The sequence below is a fragment of the Eucyclogobius newberryi genome, unplaced genomic scaffold (genome assembly GCF_026437365.1).
Source record: "Eucyclogobius newberryi isolate DKJ021-1_F unplaced genomic scaffold, fEucNew1.0.hap1 SCAF_12, whole genome shotgun sequence".
Lineage (NCBI taxonomy): Eukaryota > Metazoa > Chordata > Actinopteri > Gobiiformes > Gobiidae > Eucyclogobius > Eucyclogobius newberryi.
The window spans coordinates 24,061,380-24,079,795 of NW_027315746.1; the positions used below are offsets into that span (position 1 = coordinate 24,061,380).

The window sequence follows — 18,416 nt, forward strand, 5'->3', positions numbered from 1 at the left end:
ATTGGTCACACACATGCATGCACACGCACCCACACGCATGCAGAAAAGAACACCGGTTTGAATACTGTAGACAATGTGATCCTTGGCATAATCAGAGAAAGACGGTGCAAAGCGAGAGCAGGACCGGTGTCACGCACATAATCTTCCGTGTATGCGCTGTACAAATCAAGATTCCTGGATACGACAAAACCCTTTCATTTCGGGCAAACCGACTTCTCAAAGTTTGATTGTCTTTGTAATCCTGAATTGTAAAAACTGCTCAGTCCTGGATAACTCTTCTTCTTCAAACCAGGCGACTCCACTCTTCTTTCCCGCCCACACAGTTAACGTCTTATTTAGCCTTTTTCAAACCGCTGCATCTGCTTCGCCCGGCACCATTTCAACGTCAATACCCGAAACGTCTGCGTCATCTTCCTCCGCGACTTCCCTGACCGCCGGCACGCACGGAGAGGCCAAGCACTGGCTGTTGCTGCCGCTGTTGGCCTGGTTGAGTTGGAGGTTGCTGGCCGTGGTGAGGCTGGTGGCCGAGGACACGCTGCCCAGGTTGGCGGGGACGCTGGTCTTGCCGCAGGAGTGTATCCGTCGCGCCAGGCTGGCCGAGCGCATGACGGAGGAGGTGGTCACCGTGCCGATGCCCTGGACTTTGCCCTCCAGGAAGTAGGTCAGCATCTCGCCCTTTCCCTTGACGCTGACCTTGCCGCGGCACACCAGGTCGTAGTTGGTGTGGAGCAGGCGGTTCACGTCTTCGGTTACCTGGAGGTCAAGGCGGGGGCGGTAGAAGAGAATATTTATATTTTTTAAATGGAGGTTAAGGATGTCATTGTCCAAAGTATCAGAAATCAGATGCCAAAAGTAGTATTGAAACTAGACAGTCAAGTAAGTAAGTCAAGCAAGTATCGATACTAAGCTAATCACATGAACGATACAAGATGTAAAGATTTAGAATGATCATGAGCTTTATCAGAACTAGTGTAGGACGACAGTATCTAAGTGTATAAGAAGAGTAGTATTAAGGAAGTAGTATCAAAATAGAATCATGATTACAATTATATCCACACTCAATTATGAAAAATAATGTGATTACAGCAGTTTTAAAAAATCTGTATTGCTTGCTCTTGAAAGTATCTTCATATATTTGTATATTTGTATTAAGATTGTTTCAAATTATAATATTTTCTATAGACTTTCCTGAACACTCTTGACTCTGGCTCCTTCTTCATATTCTATCAAATAGGTTTCACTTGGGTTCATTCTACTGCGGCTGTAAAATGTCAATAAAATAAAAAATCCTTAAAATATTAACAAAAAGAGTTCTTATAACTTTCTTGTCCAAAGTGACTATTGTTAGATGAGGGATTATTGTTCTGGCCTCATGTCATTAGACGTCATGTATAGAAGCACAGCAAAGGCGTGACATCTGTGTCCATGCCACAGTGCCTTGTTGCAGATGACCTCTTGCGCCCCCCGATGGCAGGTCATGACTATGGCTGAGAATCATTCATCATCTCTATGACACTTTACCTTAAAGTATGTGCGTTTACCCATCACAAAGTAGTAGTTGTTGTCAAACTGCACTTTTTACACTTTTGAGCTTCAAGGACAAAATCTAGTGCAATTTATCTTCCATGACAGAATGTCATGATAGTAAATCGTGTGACGGGCCAGTGGTCACAACAGTCTAAAGTGGCACCAGAGCGCCTTTGTTACTTTACTATAGTTGTGTTTGTGTGACTGTGTCTACAAGAATACCTGTATTTTCCCTGGTACTCCAGTGCTGTCCATGCGACTGGCCACATTCACTGTGTTTCCCCAGATGTCGTACTGAGGCCGCCGCGCCCCAATCACACCGGCGACCACCGGGCCCACGTTGATGCCTAGAGAGAAACACCTCCATTATGAACAGGAAATACAAAGAGCGTGTATTGTATACAAACAGTACATGTAGTATAATGTAGGAATTTTACTGATTTATACACATTAAATTAAACGGCAGCTTTTACATGAAATGTTTGTGATAGAAACGAGCTTGGATATATATAAAGGACGAACATGGAGGGCATCTGACATAAACATATCTTCACTATACATGAATAAGCACGCAGCATTGGCTAACCAAAAGTAGGACTGAGGGCTGCAAGATTAATCCCAATCAAATTGAAATGGAAAAACTTTGTCCATCCATCCATCCATCCATTTTCTACCGCGTGTCAATTCTCCTAATTTTTTTTATGTTTTAGGTTTTTAGAACTATTAAGAAATTATAGCATTAAAGACGCTATTATATTTTGTATTTGTGTTAAAATGACCAAAGTGTTTTCGTATTCTCTTCATCCATTAAATGGTAGTGAGTATCAAGCCTTATCTGAATGCTGTATTTTGACAGCGTGACCATATACTGTACTAGGCGTGTGGCAATTCCCCATGGGCCACATGGACTGAGACAGGTGCTACTTAAAATTTGTATGTAATATTTTCTGGTCATGTTGCACCTAATTTTCCACCAGAAACTTGCACTTGGAGCAAATCGTAGATGTAAAAGAGTTTATTGTGTGAACCAACTAAGTGCAAATGTGCCTGTGCTGCAGCTCCTCTGGGAGAACAGACACATATATAAGATTAATGACGATAAATATGGACACGAGCCTCATAGTAAACCAACAACTTCATTTAGCTTCTGTCTCCTTTAACATTTAAACCAACACTGTGCTGATTGTGAACGCACAGGCAGAAGAATATGGTCAGGGCTTATTCAGAGTTCAGCTGACGCGCATGGACAGAGGGACATGTTGGAAAACCTGCACGTGTTTGAATTTAACCAGCGCAACCAAAAAGATGACTTTCAAAAGCAAAGTTCTAAACGGGACAGAAAGAGGACAAATATGCGTAGATTTGGAAAGATGAAGTTGAGATACTCAGTGCACCGTCAATTCTCAACTGCACACGCTTTTTAGTCGGGTTTAGCATGCTTTAAACGCTCAGTAAATCTATTCGCAGAACAAACGTACCAACTCGTAAAACAAATTCATTGTATGATTGGTAGTTGATTTCATCCAGAACGTCAAACATCTCAATGGCGTAGTCTGCGATTGTGCTCAGGTGGTCGTACCCAGACTTTTTCGCCTTAAATAAATACAAATAGATTACAAAACATACAAAAATGTGCAAATGCATTAAAAAAAAAAGAAGACAGACCTTAGTTCCAATAGTCGGCACCAGCCCCACGGCCGCCATGTATGTGCTGCCAATGGTTTTGATTTTCTCTATATCTTTGTAGCACTCTTTGTCCATGAGCTGTGGGGGAAACCCAAGAAAACACACATAAAACCTCACAATTCAAAAGTCCCAGAAAACCTGATTCTATTTGCACCTCATCAAAGTCGGCGATGATCTCATTGAGCAGTCTAAGGCACTCCACTCCCATGTTGTTGCCGTCCAGCTCGATGTAGAAGTCATTGAAGTTGGGGATGGAGGCGAATAGGACGCCCACTTGTGCGTAGGACTGGTAGTACAGATCCTTCAGAGGAACACACGTTTTAAGAGGAGACCGTGTGGTATTTTTGATGTCGCTAAATGAACCAGAGAAAGCTCACCATGTTCCTGGGGTTGGACATGAGAAAGTGCTGGGCCACGTGGGCAGGGAGCAGGTTGAAAAGTATTCTGCGGTTGTCCAGCTTGACTTTCTCCATGCCGTCTCTCTCCTCCTCCGCCTGAAACGACGTTCAAATTTAGAGGACAGCTGAATCTGACTGTTGAGTGTTCACCCTCCAACCAGATGGAAGCTGGTTTAAGTGTACCACCTTATCCCGCATGTCAATACAGAGCGAGGGTGCAGTGTTGACTTGTTGGTGCACGTGAACGTTCCTCACAAATCAACACAACTTTATGTCATATTTAGCAGCAAGACTTTTCTCGACTTTTTTTTTATAGAAATGAATGGTATTCCTGCTTAACCTGAGAAATAATCTAAAACAGAAGTGCAGGTCGGTCTAGTCAGATGTATTATGATGCTGTGACTAGAAGGGCTTCCGATGTAAAAAAGCTGACAGATTATTGAAGCAGAAGAAATAAAGCTTAAAAAAGAGAGAGAAAATGTAGGTAAATGATATATTGAATGCAATCTTTATTTTTTTATGTAATTTTTTAGCCTGTAGGATTTATTGGACAGGTCAGTGCAGTGTGACATGGGGATGAGACTGGGGAATGACATGCAGCAAACATACTTTTGTCGTGCTATTGAAGGTGAGCAATACATTTAGTAATCAAAAATCATACATTGGAAAATGCCTAGACATTTTCATCTGAACTGAAAGTTTCAAAAGAGTTGATATTAAAAAAGCGTGTTGTGTAATTAATACCTAAATAAACAATGGTATAAAGTGATATTTCTGCACTTTTGTAGTTATTTTTGGTTAAATACAGTATATTTCAAACTCATTTGATCATTTACAGGCAATTATATTAGCAAAATCCGGATGGACAGCACACATAATCTAAAGATAAATATAAAATAGTCAATATTGCCCATCAATACAATATATTAGGCTGAAACTACAGTAAGCCCACTGTATTGTTGCACTTTTTAACCACACGAGGTCACAACATCCTTAGCATCACTTCAGACCTTTCACTTGACCACAGAACTATAGCCTGTACTGTTCTGATGAATACTGTACATTTCACTTTGCTTCACTCGCTTTTCACAGTATCTAAAACATTCCTGACGGCATCAAGTGAAATGCAGCCAGCACTAGCCTCCGAGACTAATTTAGCCAGAAAATAGACAGACAGTTGGCAGACTATCAATACCAAAACCTCCTTTAAGAAACACCAGCTTTTGTGTATTTGTTTAAAGCATTATCCTTCCAATTTAATCTCAATACAATGTTATTCTTTCTTACAATTATCTTTTCTTCAATGGTAGTTTCCCCAACTCTTTGTACTTCAGCTCGATTCAAATTTGTTGAGTACAATTTTCTGGCCACTCTACCCACTTCTGCATGTTTCAATCAGAAGATCTGTGGCAAAGACATCTAATCCCTCACCTGCACTGCCCAAAGGAAGTCCAGGCGGAGTTTGAGGTCGAGCTGTCTGGAGTGGAGGGCCAAGGCGCTGATGAAAAGTAGCAGAGACAGGAGCGGTTCGTAGCCTCCAATGTGGAAGGACCCCCCACTGTGGAGGAGAGCAATGTTCTCGTCAGCAGCAGCAGCAGCAGCAGCAGCAGCAGCAGCAGCAGCAGCAGCAGCAGCAGCAGCAGCAGCAGCAGCAGCAGCAGCAGCAGCAGCAGCAGCAGCATAGAGAGAAGCAGACCACACAGAGGACTGCACTGAGGCGGGCCCCACACGTCGTAATCAGGGGCCAGACTCACGTTACGCCAAAGAACTGTACAGGTGTTGTGTGTGTTTGTGAAAGAACATAGTGTGAAGAATTTGAAAGGAGGTCAAGGGTTGATTTTACTGTAAAAAAAAACGATAAAAGCGATTATTGTGCTGGTCTTTTGCAGCTAGTTCACGTTTTTAATTATATATATCAGGGCTATTTAACATAAGGCCCAGGGGCCAAATCAGGCCCTCCAAGTGATTTAATCTGGACCACGACAAAATATAGAAATACTTTAGTATTTCTATATTTTAGTATTAGCACTAGAAATACTAGTGCTAATACTACTTAGCACTAGTTTAGACCTGGTTTAGTCCCTGTTTATTTCTGGTTAGACCTGTTTTGGTTCAGGGTTAGTCCTGGGTCAGACCTGGTTGGTACTAGTCTAGTCCCTGTTTAAGTTTGATTCACTACTAGATGGGCAATTTTGCAAAGCAATGTTGGTATAGCATTTTGTTTGTTTTTTCCCTCAAAAAGATCTAATCTATCAGTTATTGTATTAACTTATTTATTGAAACAGTGCTGGATATTTGCATGACCCAGAATGTTTATTTTGTTTTATTTCAATTTTTTTGTCTGGTTTGGTCTTGATTAAAGCTGCATTCTTTATCATGTTTTCATGGTCTGTTCCAGTTAAGCCAGGATTTAGACTACTTTTCGGTTAAGTCTTTGTCTGTAGAAAGAGACCAATATTTGCACATTTCAGCTGACCTGCTGCCTACTTGTCTCGTCCTGGTTTAGTTATGAGTTTAGTCCCAGTTTAGCCCAATTTAGTCCCGGTTTTGATATGGCTTTTTGAGTGAAAGCTTGAATGTAGTTATAACTATAGTTTATCGTAACTCAGGTTTAAATAGTAAACTCTGTTAAAGGTGCACTATGTAACTTTTCTGGTGAAGAGTCCGCCCCCTGCTTGTCTCCATGGACATGTTATTGCTTTGCTTGGATTGTGTCCATAGTATGACATTACATTTATTGAATTGCAATTATCTTTCTTCTGAAAAAATACACCAGAAAAACATAAATTCTTACTGTGAGTTTAATGCCATACTGTGGAACATTCCGGGAGAAGCAATAACATCTCCATGGCGACCAACAGGTGGCAGAAAATCCATCAGAAATGTTACAAAGTCAATATAGACCTGGTTTCGAGCTTGTTGAGACCTGGTTTAGATTTGATCCTGCCTTTTGAAAGATTTACCAATTGGATTATCTATAAAATATGATTCTGATTATATCATTTGGTGTCACTTTAAGGACACAACCTCAACCTTTTAAGCTTTCCTTCCACATCAATTTCAACACAAACCTCTTAGAACTTAACAATTATGCCCACAACAAAAAAGTCTCACATTTGGTCCGCTATTTGTGAAAAAAAGCCAGATTATAATATCATGACTTTGCCGCCCAGTGAAATAACTAAGCCATCATTGTGCCCACATTGTCCTGTCAGGATTCAATTTGGAGCTAATGAGAATATGACGCTTCAAAGCCTGACTGCTGCGAGAGCGTGGGCTGAGCAGAGTCTCTGCAAGTGCACTGTGAACACGGCCTCTCCGAGTCAGTCGCCGTTCTCTTTGACGAACCGCCAACTCTCGCGGCCAATCGGTGCGAGCGGATTCAGGATCTCACTGTGACTCGAAAGTGTGGAAGGAGCTAGTTTTGTAGTAAATCCTGGAGAGCTGCACCCTAGATTTGTCTTTTGAACAGTAACCATTTGTTTTGATCAAGTTAAAAGTGTCATTTTAACCAGGAAGATACAGTATGTCCTATGTCAGCCAATCACAGCCTGGCACCTCATCATCACAACATATAAAGGCACTCTCTCTCCCCTCCTTCCTGCCATTTTAGCCACAGGATGTTTAGTCACCGTGGCAGCAGCACAATCAGCCTCCTCAGCCTCGCCCACACCTACTCATCATTAGGGATGTGCTAAATTAGTGAAATATCATTAAATTGTGACACTAAATTTGGTGATAAATATTGATATCCTAGGCTTTTTTAATATAAACTTGACTTATTCAGCGTTTTGATGATTAAAAAGGGTGTATTTCATGTTGTCTTTGTGCAGGTTGTGGTTTAACAAATACATACTGTTGTTCAAATGTAATTGATGTAATTGGTTCGTTCAAATAGAGATATATATGGCAGATTATCATGTTTATTGTCCTTCACATTATCCTCCGTTCTCTCCTTTCTTCAAATCACTGACTTCTCCACTTGCCGGGTTCTAAGCGCCAAAGTTGATCTATTCAATAAACTATTCATAGCTCTTGGTGAGTATTGATTGATTGTCTTGAATGTCTCCGTCTTGGCTTTCTCGCTTAGAAAGTTCAGCTCATAATCTGATTTTAGCCCTTCAGTAGTTTTTACTTGGTTTAGGCCCTTAAACCTACTTGTGTTCACCCGGCCAAGGGCTCTAAAATTCTTCACTTTCTCGCCCTCAAAGCCTGAAACGTCACTTAAAACTTTCATTCTTCTTACTTCAGTATTTTTGCTTCTTAAGGCGAGACACTGCAGTTGAATAGGAAAAATAATCTTATATTTATAGATATAAATGTGAAACTTGTAGTAGTTCACCGGTACTTACATAAATGCAAGAAGAAATGTATTGCAAGTCCATTATGGAACACTTTCATTTATAACCAAGGCATTTTATGTGTAAATGTTAAAATAATAACATATTCAGGACATGATTCTAAAAAATGTATAGATCCAGGTTTAAATCTCCTGCTTCCTTTAGTTTACATATCGTATGAATAAAAAAATACACAGAGGGCATTTAGAGTATATAATTTAGCATTTAAATAAACTTGATCTGTCTGAAAATTTGCTTTAAAATTTAAAATGTTGCCTTATTTTTGGAATCAACAAATCAGTCGAACTCTTTTTAAGATTTTAAAGGTGCCATAACATGCTTTTTTTCCACATTTCGTAGTCTATCCTAAGTGTATAATTGATAATAATAAGGGTTGTGCAACACCCTTAACATAATAGTTAAGAAATATCACCCAGACCTTGGACCCCCTCACCAACCCGGAAATGCAAACGGCTTGGTTTGATATTCGCCCCCACCCTTGCGAAGAGCAATCTGGCTCCCCCGCCCAACCCGTGACGTAGTCTCAGAGCGCGTGTGTGCCCCGCCCACCCGTGACGTAGTGTGTGCCCCACAGCTGTCTGCTCCGCGCTGCGCCGCTCCGCGCCAATGAGTGAGAAACGATAGAACTTCAGATCAACACTACTTTGAGCCTAAATAAATCTGGTGTTTATTCTACAGCGTGCGCAGAACAGATATATCTATAGATCTATATATAGATCTATATATATATCTATATATATATATAGATATATAAAAGTCTTATGTCCATCGCGCTCTTATTTCCTGGTTTTTCGGTATCGGATAGGATTGCTGCATCAAGTGCCACATCAACCTTCACCATTGTGATAATAGTAAAGAGTGCGATATCATTAATGAAGTTTTGGGCCTCTTTGAACCGTGTTTCGTCGTAAATCGAAGCAGAAAAACTCCGGGGCTTGTATGGAGACAGCAGCGCGGAGCCGGGGGGAAGGGGGCGGGAGGCGGCAGGCGGGAGGGGGAGGCGGGTGGAGAGGGGGGAGGGGGAGGGGGGATGATGACGCGTGCCTGTGGTTATGACGCGGTCTGGTAGACACCCCCCGTCAGTTTGGAGATTGGAGGAAAGGAGATAGTCAGTAATATAGCTAAACACTGCGGGAATCAATCTCAAAAACACTCTGGGTACATATATGAAGCACAAATAGCAATGTAAGAAGGTTAAAAGCTCTGAAAAGTCGATTTTGCATGTTATGGGACCTTTAAAGTTTGTTATGTTTGTTTGTCTGACCAGTTTGGACTCCTCAGCTTGACTCGCTCTCTTTGCTCTTAAACTTCTTGACCCATAAAAGTCTTGATCTTTTTTGTCTCCCCCTCGACCCCTCAAACCCCAAACGTCACACTTCAAAATAAAATGCACTGTGTATTTCATTACCCTATCGTCTTGCGAAACCCGCTCAGCTCCAACACGGTGACATACAGGACGCACAGGAGGAGCATGAGCGCCATCTTGGGGAGCCACGACACCCGCAGGAACAGCGCCAGGGTGAGGGTGCCCACCACGCAGGAGAGGAAGGCGTAGTGAGCCCCGTCGCAAGGCAGCTCGACCATGGTGCGGTTCGAGCCACTGCCCACGTCGATGATCACTATGGAGCTGTTAGCGTAAGCACGGCCCCACAACCACGGCATGCAGCCCACCTACAACAGGACAAGACAGAGCAAACAGGTAAGGAAGTGATTAGAAATGTGGTGGTTTAAAGATGCAGCAGTGTTGTCATGATACTACATGTTCAAACTTGATTGAGATTTTTAAAAAAAGTGCATACAATTGATGTTTAAAAAAAAAGAATGATATTGGGCTGTGAAATTGCTGGTATTATAAACTTTGTGTTGTGACGATACTAAAATTTCAAACTAAATTTCAGCACTAAGGAATACGCTTGATACTGAATACTTATTTTCTGCTGAGACAGAGCTTTGTTTTACTTACTTGGGGAAAACAGGAAAGGGGTCAAGAGGACAGGTGCTATCCTGTTTTGACTGAATAGCTGGGAAGCGTTAGGAGAGGTCAAAGGGCAGGCAACAGGAGGGGCTGCCTTTTGTGGGGGCTTTGTAAAACTAGAATCGCAGAGTCTCCAGATTGGATAGAGAAGCTCCCAGGCAATGCAGGCTGTCTCTGTGTTTTGATGCTGTTTCTGGAATAAACATCTTTTAAATTACAGACGCTAGTGTCATCGAGTTCTTCTTCTGCTTCTCAACCACCTCGACCAACACCTTTGAGAAACCACAATGCCACAATGCAAATCTTTTTTTAGACAATAGAATGTATTTTTCAACATAAATTATAGTGTATTCTTTATGTCAGTATTTGGTCTTATAATAGTTTTGATAAAGCTCAAGATCGTTCTAAAACTGTTCAGGAAAGGTTGAATTTGGCCTGTTTATGTGATTTATTTTTCGTTACAGAGCTAGTTTTTATGCTAGTTTTAGTATCAGATTAGTAATATTTATTTAGTATCTGATTGTCAATACTTTTGACAACAAGCTTCCCTGCCGACTAAATAATGCATCTACTCTTAACTCTACAAACTCTACAATTTCCTGAAATGCTTTTCTAATGATGATGCTCCTGGATGTGTTCAAAGTGTGCATTGTGATTGTCCAAAAAATGCAATACCCAGATACTAATTGTACAAACTAAAATGACCAATAACTAAAATTATCATCAATACTAGAATAAAAAATTAAATCACCTAAATAGGAGGTATTCGGAACATTCCGGAATAGTTTCAGAATGGTCTTGATCTATATTAGAACTAATCAAAGACCAGTTAGACTTCATGGAAATAAAATAATGCTTTTTATGGTCACTGTGAAATATGCTTTTATCCATACATCAGACTCAACACTTTGTAATTGAGGTGGTGCATCACTTTAATGATTCCATGGAAAAGTTAAAACTATACTTCAGAATATTCTCCATGGAGATAGACACATTTTATGCCATACTGTGGAATATCCGTGGTTTATCAGTGCAATAAAAAGATCCAAAAGTTAAAAATAAATAAATAAAAAAGTAACGTACTGCAGATTTGATGTGATCAGGAAATCTTGCTGGTCTTTGATTAATTCTAATATAGTTCAAGACCATTCTGATTTTTCAGTATCAATTCTAATTTTAGTGTTCATTAGAATCTATCATTTATTTTATTCTTTTTGCAACCCCAGACCACAGTACACATTCTGAACACATTCAGGAGCATCACCATTTGAATTGAAAAGCATGTCTTTCAGAAGATGTTTGTAGAGAATTTGAGATTGTATTTTCAGTCCTCATATTGTTCCTAGTTTTCTTATATCAACTGTCTGTAAGAAACATTCAAAAAAGATAACCCATGTCATTTATATTTGTGTCGACATACATTATCCCGCTATCTAAATCCTCTCAATCAATTGTGCATCATAGTTGAGTAAAAGGAGACATATTATGCTTTTTTGGGTGCTTAGTGTTGAACTATAGCCTGAGTAGATCATCCTTTTACATTTCGTTCACTATAAATATCAATTAATAACAATAGAAACAGGTCCATTAACTTCCTGTTTAAAACGGCAAAGCTGATAAGCCCCGCCTCTTCAAAGCGACGTTTCACCGTAACAAGCAGCAGATTGTTATTAGGCCCGAGCGCCACAAGCTGGCGAGAGGCCTATTAATATCGTAAGGCCGTGCGAAGCACGGCTGCGAAAGTGCGCACGTAGTGCGCACGAAATCGAGCGCGAAGCGCTCGCCCACTTCCAAACACTCACTAACGCACTCCTTCACTCATGCACGCCCAGTGCATACTAATTAGTAGTAGGAAAATGGAACATTACCGTTGTAAACGGGCGAAGCCCGTGCAAAAGTGCGCACTAAACGAGCACTTTACATTGAGATGACGACCGCGAAGCGGTCGTCATCCCCATATAAAGCACTCATTTGCGCTAAGTACCTCACGAATACGTTCCCCATCTCTTGCATGTTCCGTGCATATAAGCATGTAATGCAAAAATTGAACATTATTACTGTATAGAGGGCCAAAAACACAAAGTGGGCGGAGCCCACTCAAAATTAACGAAAGTACCCGTCAGTGACCAGGGACCCACACCATGAGGTAGGAAAGCGCGAGCGCTTTCCGAAAATGTATAGTTTATGATATTTGAAAAATGGGAAACATTGTTTTCGCATCGGAATATTATTCTTTCTTCTTCTTCTTCTTCTTCTTCTTCTCGGGACCAACCCCCCTATTTTTCACCCAGTGAACATTGACGAAAAGTCACAAAAATGTTCACATCTCTAAAAATCGTGCCTCTCTACATTCTGGCTATTTCCCTTTTCTAAAATAAAAAAAATTGGCGCGTCAGCGCCCCCAAATGTACCAAAAATGCATTGAGAGATGGGAAATGACCCAAAAAAAATCTGATCGTAGAATCATGAAATTTGGCGCAGAGGTAGATGGTGACAAGAGAAGTAAAAAATATTATTACGGCAACGCCGTCCGCCCAACCAAATGTCGGCCATATTGCTTCAAAAATGGCTAAACATGACTTCGGAGTTTTTCCAAACGTCGTACTTTTACGAACTCCTCCCAGGGCGTTGGCCCTAAAAAGCTGAAATTTGGTGAAAATGCTACTGAGGAGTGGGACATCAAAAGTTATCCAAATTACATTGATACCTCTCACGGTCTCGGTGCGGCGAAGCCGCAAACTGTAGCTAGAATTTCAGAAATCTCCCATATTTAAAATTTCTGCCGTTTGCGCAGATAAAGTCCGAATTGCGTCAAATTAGAATCAGTTGTTAAACTCTTTGCCCTAAACCTACTTGAAGTGAAATAAATTCATTTGGCGCCACAGCGCCCCCTACAGATTTTATATGGAGGTTAAATGTTTAGTTTTGCGAAATTATATGAAATTTGACACACAACTCAATTTTAGCATCCCCATCAAAAAAGTCAATGAGACCCATGTCATAATTGTTATGGCGTTGCCGTAACGATGACCGAAACCTTTCATGTTATTCCAATGGGGAAATCGCCAGAACATGTTTACACTTTAGACTTTCACAAACTCCTCCCAGGGCGTCAGCCCTATTAACCTGAAATTTGGTGAGACTCATCTTCAGGACCATCAAAAGTTATCCACATTTTCATTCAAAGAGTCACGGTGTCTGTGCGGCAAAGCTGCACATTTTGCCAAGAATTCAAAATAAAATAGCTTTTTGATGGTAAAACAAAGGGGAGAAGATGTGACAGCGTCACAGATTCAGCAGTAGGCGTAATAAAAGGACAATTGGGGCGCGTTAGCGCCCCCTCCTCTTGCGGCGTGGCGGCGGCGTGGCGAGGGCCGATCATTGCCGCTTGCGGCTATATTTTACCTTTTATTTTTGAAAAGTGGCTATGTGGCATTTTAAAACCCCACATGAGAAGCTTGGAGCCTGAAGTCTTCAAATAATCACAACTAAGTACAGGGATGTGTGCGGGGATAGGGGGAAGGTGAAAACAGGAGTTTCCTGAGCACTCGAGCCTCAGTTGCATGACAATATAAGTCAAAATCAAAATACAACTTTGAGTAAACAAATGAAACACTGTTGTAACGAGGTCAAAAGGTCATTGCGTGTGCGTAATATCCTCTTTAAAGTCAGGCAGGAAGTCATTAGTTCACTTGATAAAATTTGACTTTCTCTCATAATAAAGACTATAAATAAATAAAAATATCTATTGTAGAACTTACATACACAAAAAGCATGGACAAAAGGTATAATTTCCCTGCATGTAAAGTGCGTGTATGTACTTACCACACACGCCTGCGCCACCGAGTAGATTAAGAGCACTATGAATAAACAGAGGGCAGTGCGAATCTGAATGGTCAGGCACCCTGGGAAACACTGTGGGACGAGCCATATCATTAACATTATTCACACTCATCACTGCATGTGTCGCTGGAGAGGAAAATGTTAGCCTACCTGGACTTTGGTTATTTGCAGGTACATGATGCAAGCGACAAGGAAACAGATGCAGAAGACCAGCAGTACAAGTACAACTGTGCCCCTGAGAGAAAAGAGGATGATTTTAGAGAAGTGACGGTAAATGGAGAAGGTCAGAAACAGGAAGTTATACAAGAATACCGTGTCTTTGAGAACATCATCAGATCATCAAAGTCGTTTTTGTTGTCATAAAACTACATGGTGTCTGGACCTTTTGTTGTTTGCACACGTTATATTACATGTTTTAATTGCTAATTGCAGTTTTGATGAGATTGTGACTCGTCCTGCAGCCCTGGTACCTAGACCCAGACTAAATTTAAATCCCAAAATGAAAAACTCTCAAATGAAGTTAAGTAGAACAATAAAAATGCTCAGAAGTTTGCAATTAGTCTTGATTTGCGACAGTTTTTTTTCTACAGACATTATCTTGTTATTGCCACTTATTTCCTCAACCCTTAGTTGCATGTTTTATTTTTTCCCATGTTATATTTTATTTGTTAAATATGAGTCACTTTCATTATGCCCTAATCAAAAATAAGTTTAATTTTCTTATTTTTGAAATGGATTTGATCATGATAGGATTCTTGATTTCAACATTGTCTTAATGCTTAGTAGTGATACAATCAAAAAGTATAAATTCTTATCCAAAATTTTTAACCAATTTTATTCTTTACTTATCCTGTGGTTTCTCTGGTCCTGCTCGACTTTTTGCATATGTTTGTTTGTGGTATGTTTGTTTTTCTTGTTTTATGTTTTTTTAAATCACTTTTTAATATATTTTTGAAATTCTTTGTTTACATTTTAGTTATCTGTACAGATTTTTTAAATTTTTTTATATCCGATCAAGCCGGGCTGTAGTAGAGGAGTTAAAGGAGATATATCAGGTGCTATAATAATGAACTATAACATAAGTAGATCATCATTTTACATTTTGTTCATTGTTAACCGCAATATTGATCCAAAACAACTTGGTAAAAGAAACAGGTCCAGTGACTCAAAATGGCAAAGCTTCATAATAACATTCCACTGTCAATAGTAATAGTAGTTAACCCTACGTGTATCACTCGGAGTTAAAAGCCCATTAAAGTCAGTTTTTTCGCGTGCGTATTATATGTTAATCCAAATCTCAATGGTATCGGTATTTGCTCGAATAACACAATACTGGCATCGGATCGAAACAAAATCACTGGTATCTATTATTAAGATGTTTTACAGAACTCACTGTGGTATGATTAGCAGATAGACAAGGCCAAACAAGGCAGCTAGCACCAGAGAGACGACCACAGCGCTGGTGAAGTACTCGTCTGGAACTTGATGGTACTGTTAGACGCAAAGTAAATGAGTAGCATGAGTATTTTGTGCGTATATGTTGTATTTGTATGTTGCCTCACCCTGTGCTCTCGATCGGAGCACTTGTACATGAGCGTGAGCACGTTGAGGTCGGCCGTGTCGGACTCGGTCTGCCGGGCCTCGATGAGACGCCCGATGTAGCGGTTGACGCGGGTCCGGGGGCTGCTCGGGACCACCGTGGTCTGGTTGGTGTTGGAGCGGTTTCGTAGTTTTTGCGGAGCTGTGCGCATGGCCCTCCTCTATAAGGACAAACAGCAGCAAGTCAGGGAAACAGAAGTAATGTCGGTTAAGCATATTGGTTGGGTACGTGCAAGTAAAGTGGTTTATATTGTTGGTTCTTTATACGATTTTCTATTGAAATGAGTTGTAACTGTTAGATGTTTGACACTTACATATGTACAATGTTCATGCATTTGCTCTTAAGCGATCTTTATATCACATTTTAGACTTTTATAGATTTTTATGAGCAAATTGTTACATTTTCTACCATTAGCAATAACATTCAGAAACATGCATACAAAAAATAACAAACACACCTAAGTTCAGCATAGACACAACAAGCAATAAAGTACAACTTACAAAACATGAAAACACATAACATAATCCTAATTTTGTTAATACATTTGTATACTGGTTTCATTTCCTATACTTTATTTGGACCAGTGGTAGATAACACAGTGCAAAATAAAAGTACCGTACTTAAATCAACTTTTTAACTATCTGTACTTTACTTCAGTCATATTTACAGTGGATACATTTTACTTTTACTTCACTACATTTGAGAGCAACTATCTGCATTTTCATAGGGTTTGTAGGGTTACTTTTAGAACATTTGTGGTGAAATTCTGCCTAAATTTTGTATGTAAACAGGGCTCAGATTAAGGATTTTCACTTGTATAGCGGCGCTGCTAAACAATCTGTTAATTTTTCGAAATTTGTATAGCAATTTCATAATTGCAGAGCAAAACACGAAAGTGACTAACAATCAATATTTTCCATTGATATAACACGATCATTTATTTAAATGTATTTGTAAACATTCTACTAAAGAAAACTCTTAACAAATTAACTTTTAAACACTTTTTAAACATGTTTTCTTTAAATAAAACTTGCAAATAAAATTAATTGTTGAACAAATTAATCAACACAAAGTCAGATGGCCTTATTTACAACTTTCTTCCATATCATCATCAATCAGATGACTATTTGCAGGAGTCTCATTTACATATTAATTGTCTTTACACTCACAAAAAATATGTATTTAGCTTCTGATGGAAAATTGACGTTCCATTCCATTTTTCGTTTTTCTACTTGATGACGGTCCCTAAGTACACTCGTCTCAGCTCCGGCTGCACATTTGATGACGGTCCCTAAGCACTCGTCTCGGCTCCGGCTGCACATTTGATGACGGTCCCTAAGCACGCGTCTCGGCTCCGGCTGCACATTCGTAGCCGTGTGATTCGCTGCGCCCAAAATACGCATCTGATTGTTAAAAACGAGGTTGTCGTCACTTGGCAGTGTAAATATGAATATTTTGGCATGTGAATGATCTGCAAAGACTTTTGCGTTTAGGAGCTATTGACCTCGGAAGTCTGTATCTGTGACGCTAACTTTACAGCACGTGGCTCCTCCCACTTTCAGACTCTGATCTGAGGCAGCAGTCCTACATGTGTCATGATGTTATTGACGATCGATTGACGAGTGATCAGTACTTTTAGGCGCTTTGGTTATACAATTGAACACGCATTTTTGTATCGCAAAAGCTGCGATACAAAAGCACTTTTTTCTGACGAATGCATCGCATTTGAGAGAAATTGCGTCGCATTTTGCGATGCGATACCGCTTATTCTGAACCCTGGTATTTATAATTCATTAGAATAATTAGGACACTGATTAGAATTGCACCTGTTCACCAAACATGAGTTCACAGCATTTAACTCTTCTACACAGGGGTGTCAGCAATATGTGGCACGCAAATCTTCTAATTTATATTTATTCATTTCTGATATATTGCGTTTTTATCAGTATAACTACAATCCCCACAATCCCCTGTGCAGCGACTCACATAACTTTACAGATTTGACTTGAGCAGAGCTAAGGGGAGGGAGGGACACGTGTCTTTGGGAAACACATGGATGAGGAGATGGTTTTGAGGACATTAGAGCTGTGCTAAAAGCGGCGCTAATGTGGAGCTAACAACAAGAAAACAAACTTCTGTGACGATGCTCTGTGGGGAAACATCCAAACCAGTGCAAACCTGGACAGATCAGGAGCCACAGGTAAATGTTAATGTTCTCACTCTACGGTGCAATAAAGTATGAACGTGACAGAGTGAAGCTGCTGTGAGCTCTGACTGTGTCCACACTAATGTGACCGAAGAGCTGGACACTGTGTGAATACAACATCATTCTGCCATTTGATTCACTACATGAATAGTTTATTATCACTAAGCCTAAACTATAAAAAATAGTGAGCTCATATTTAGTTTGAGCAGCAACAGCCAACAGGTCTGTGATATCAACATTTCATATCAGAAATCATATCATATTCCCTTTCCTGCTGCTGATGCATGAATATGGACTCAAAGTCTTTCAGCATAAGTACAGAAGTCTTGATGCTGTCAGATCTAACAACAATGGTAAAAGTATAGAATCTTAACTAAAAACATTGTTACTTCAAATCCGAATGGAAACAGCTGGTATAATGGAAACAGAAGGTCACTTAAAGCATTTGACAACCACTTCTGAAATAATTGTAAGAATTCTTTTTTTTAGCAAAACAAAGCCTATGAGTCAACACTAAAGATATGTGCTTCATTATACTTTTAAATGACCACGTTCTCTTCCCATTTAACTTCATTAGTGAGCGCGCCCTGCTGTGCGGGGTGAGGTTTTTTTTGTAGTTTTTCCTGGCCGAGAAGGAGAGTCTAAGGACAGAGGACCCTGGGACATCGTCCCTCGCCACCACAGACATTGTCTGACTTCAACGTCACCACAGACATTGTTGATTCATTTCTCCCTGTGGCCCTCAGAGGCAACTGTTGTTGTGATTTTGGGCCTTACAAAAATAAATTGATTTGATTTGATTTGATATAGTAATTATAGA

At 40.1% G+C, this 18,416-nt stretch overlaps 1 protein-coding gene across 1 annotated transcript in view; it reads right to left on the reverse strand.

The window, feature by feature from the left end:
* Nucleotides 1-318: 318 nt before the first annotated feature.
* The window catches only part of LOC140356547 (adenylate cyclase type 1-like), a 62,660-nt gene continuing 44,562 nt past the window's right edge, over nucleotides 319-18,416 (reverse strand). Inside the window, exons 9-20 of the mRNA XM_072441573.1 lie at nucleotides 15,353-15,550; nucleotides 15,184-15,281; nucleotides 13,941-14,025; nucleotides 13,773-13,862; nucleotides 9,381-9,643; nucleotides 5,043-5,169; nucleotides 3,591-3,707; nucleotides 3,368-3,514; nucleotides 3,193-3,291; nucleotides 3,006-3,120; nucleotides 1,750-1,874; nucleotides 319-753 (exon numbers count right to left, since the gene is read on the reverse strand). Of these exons, the coding sequence (XP_072297674.1) occupies nucleotides 346-753; nucleotides 1,750-1,874; nucleotides 3,006-3,120; nucleotides 3,193-3,291; nucleotides 3,368-3,514; nucleotides 3,591-3,707; nucleotides 5,043-5,169; nucleotides 9,381-9,643; nucleotides 13,773-13,862; nucleotides 13,941-14,025; nucleotides 15,184-15,281; nucleotides 15,353-15,550 (1,872 nt within the window). The 3' untranslated portion in view covers nucleotides 319-345. The remainder of the gene's footprint in view (nucleotides 754-1,749; nucleotides 1,875-3,005; nucleotides 3,121-3,192; nucleotides 3,292-3,367; nucleotides 3,515-3,590; nucleotides 3,708-5,042; nucleotides 5,170-9,380; nucleotides 9,644-13,772; nucleotides 13,863-13,940; nucleotides 14,026-15,183; nucleotides 15,282-15,352; nucleotides 15,551-18,416) is intronic.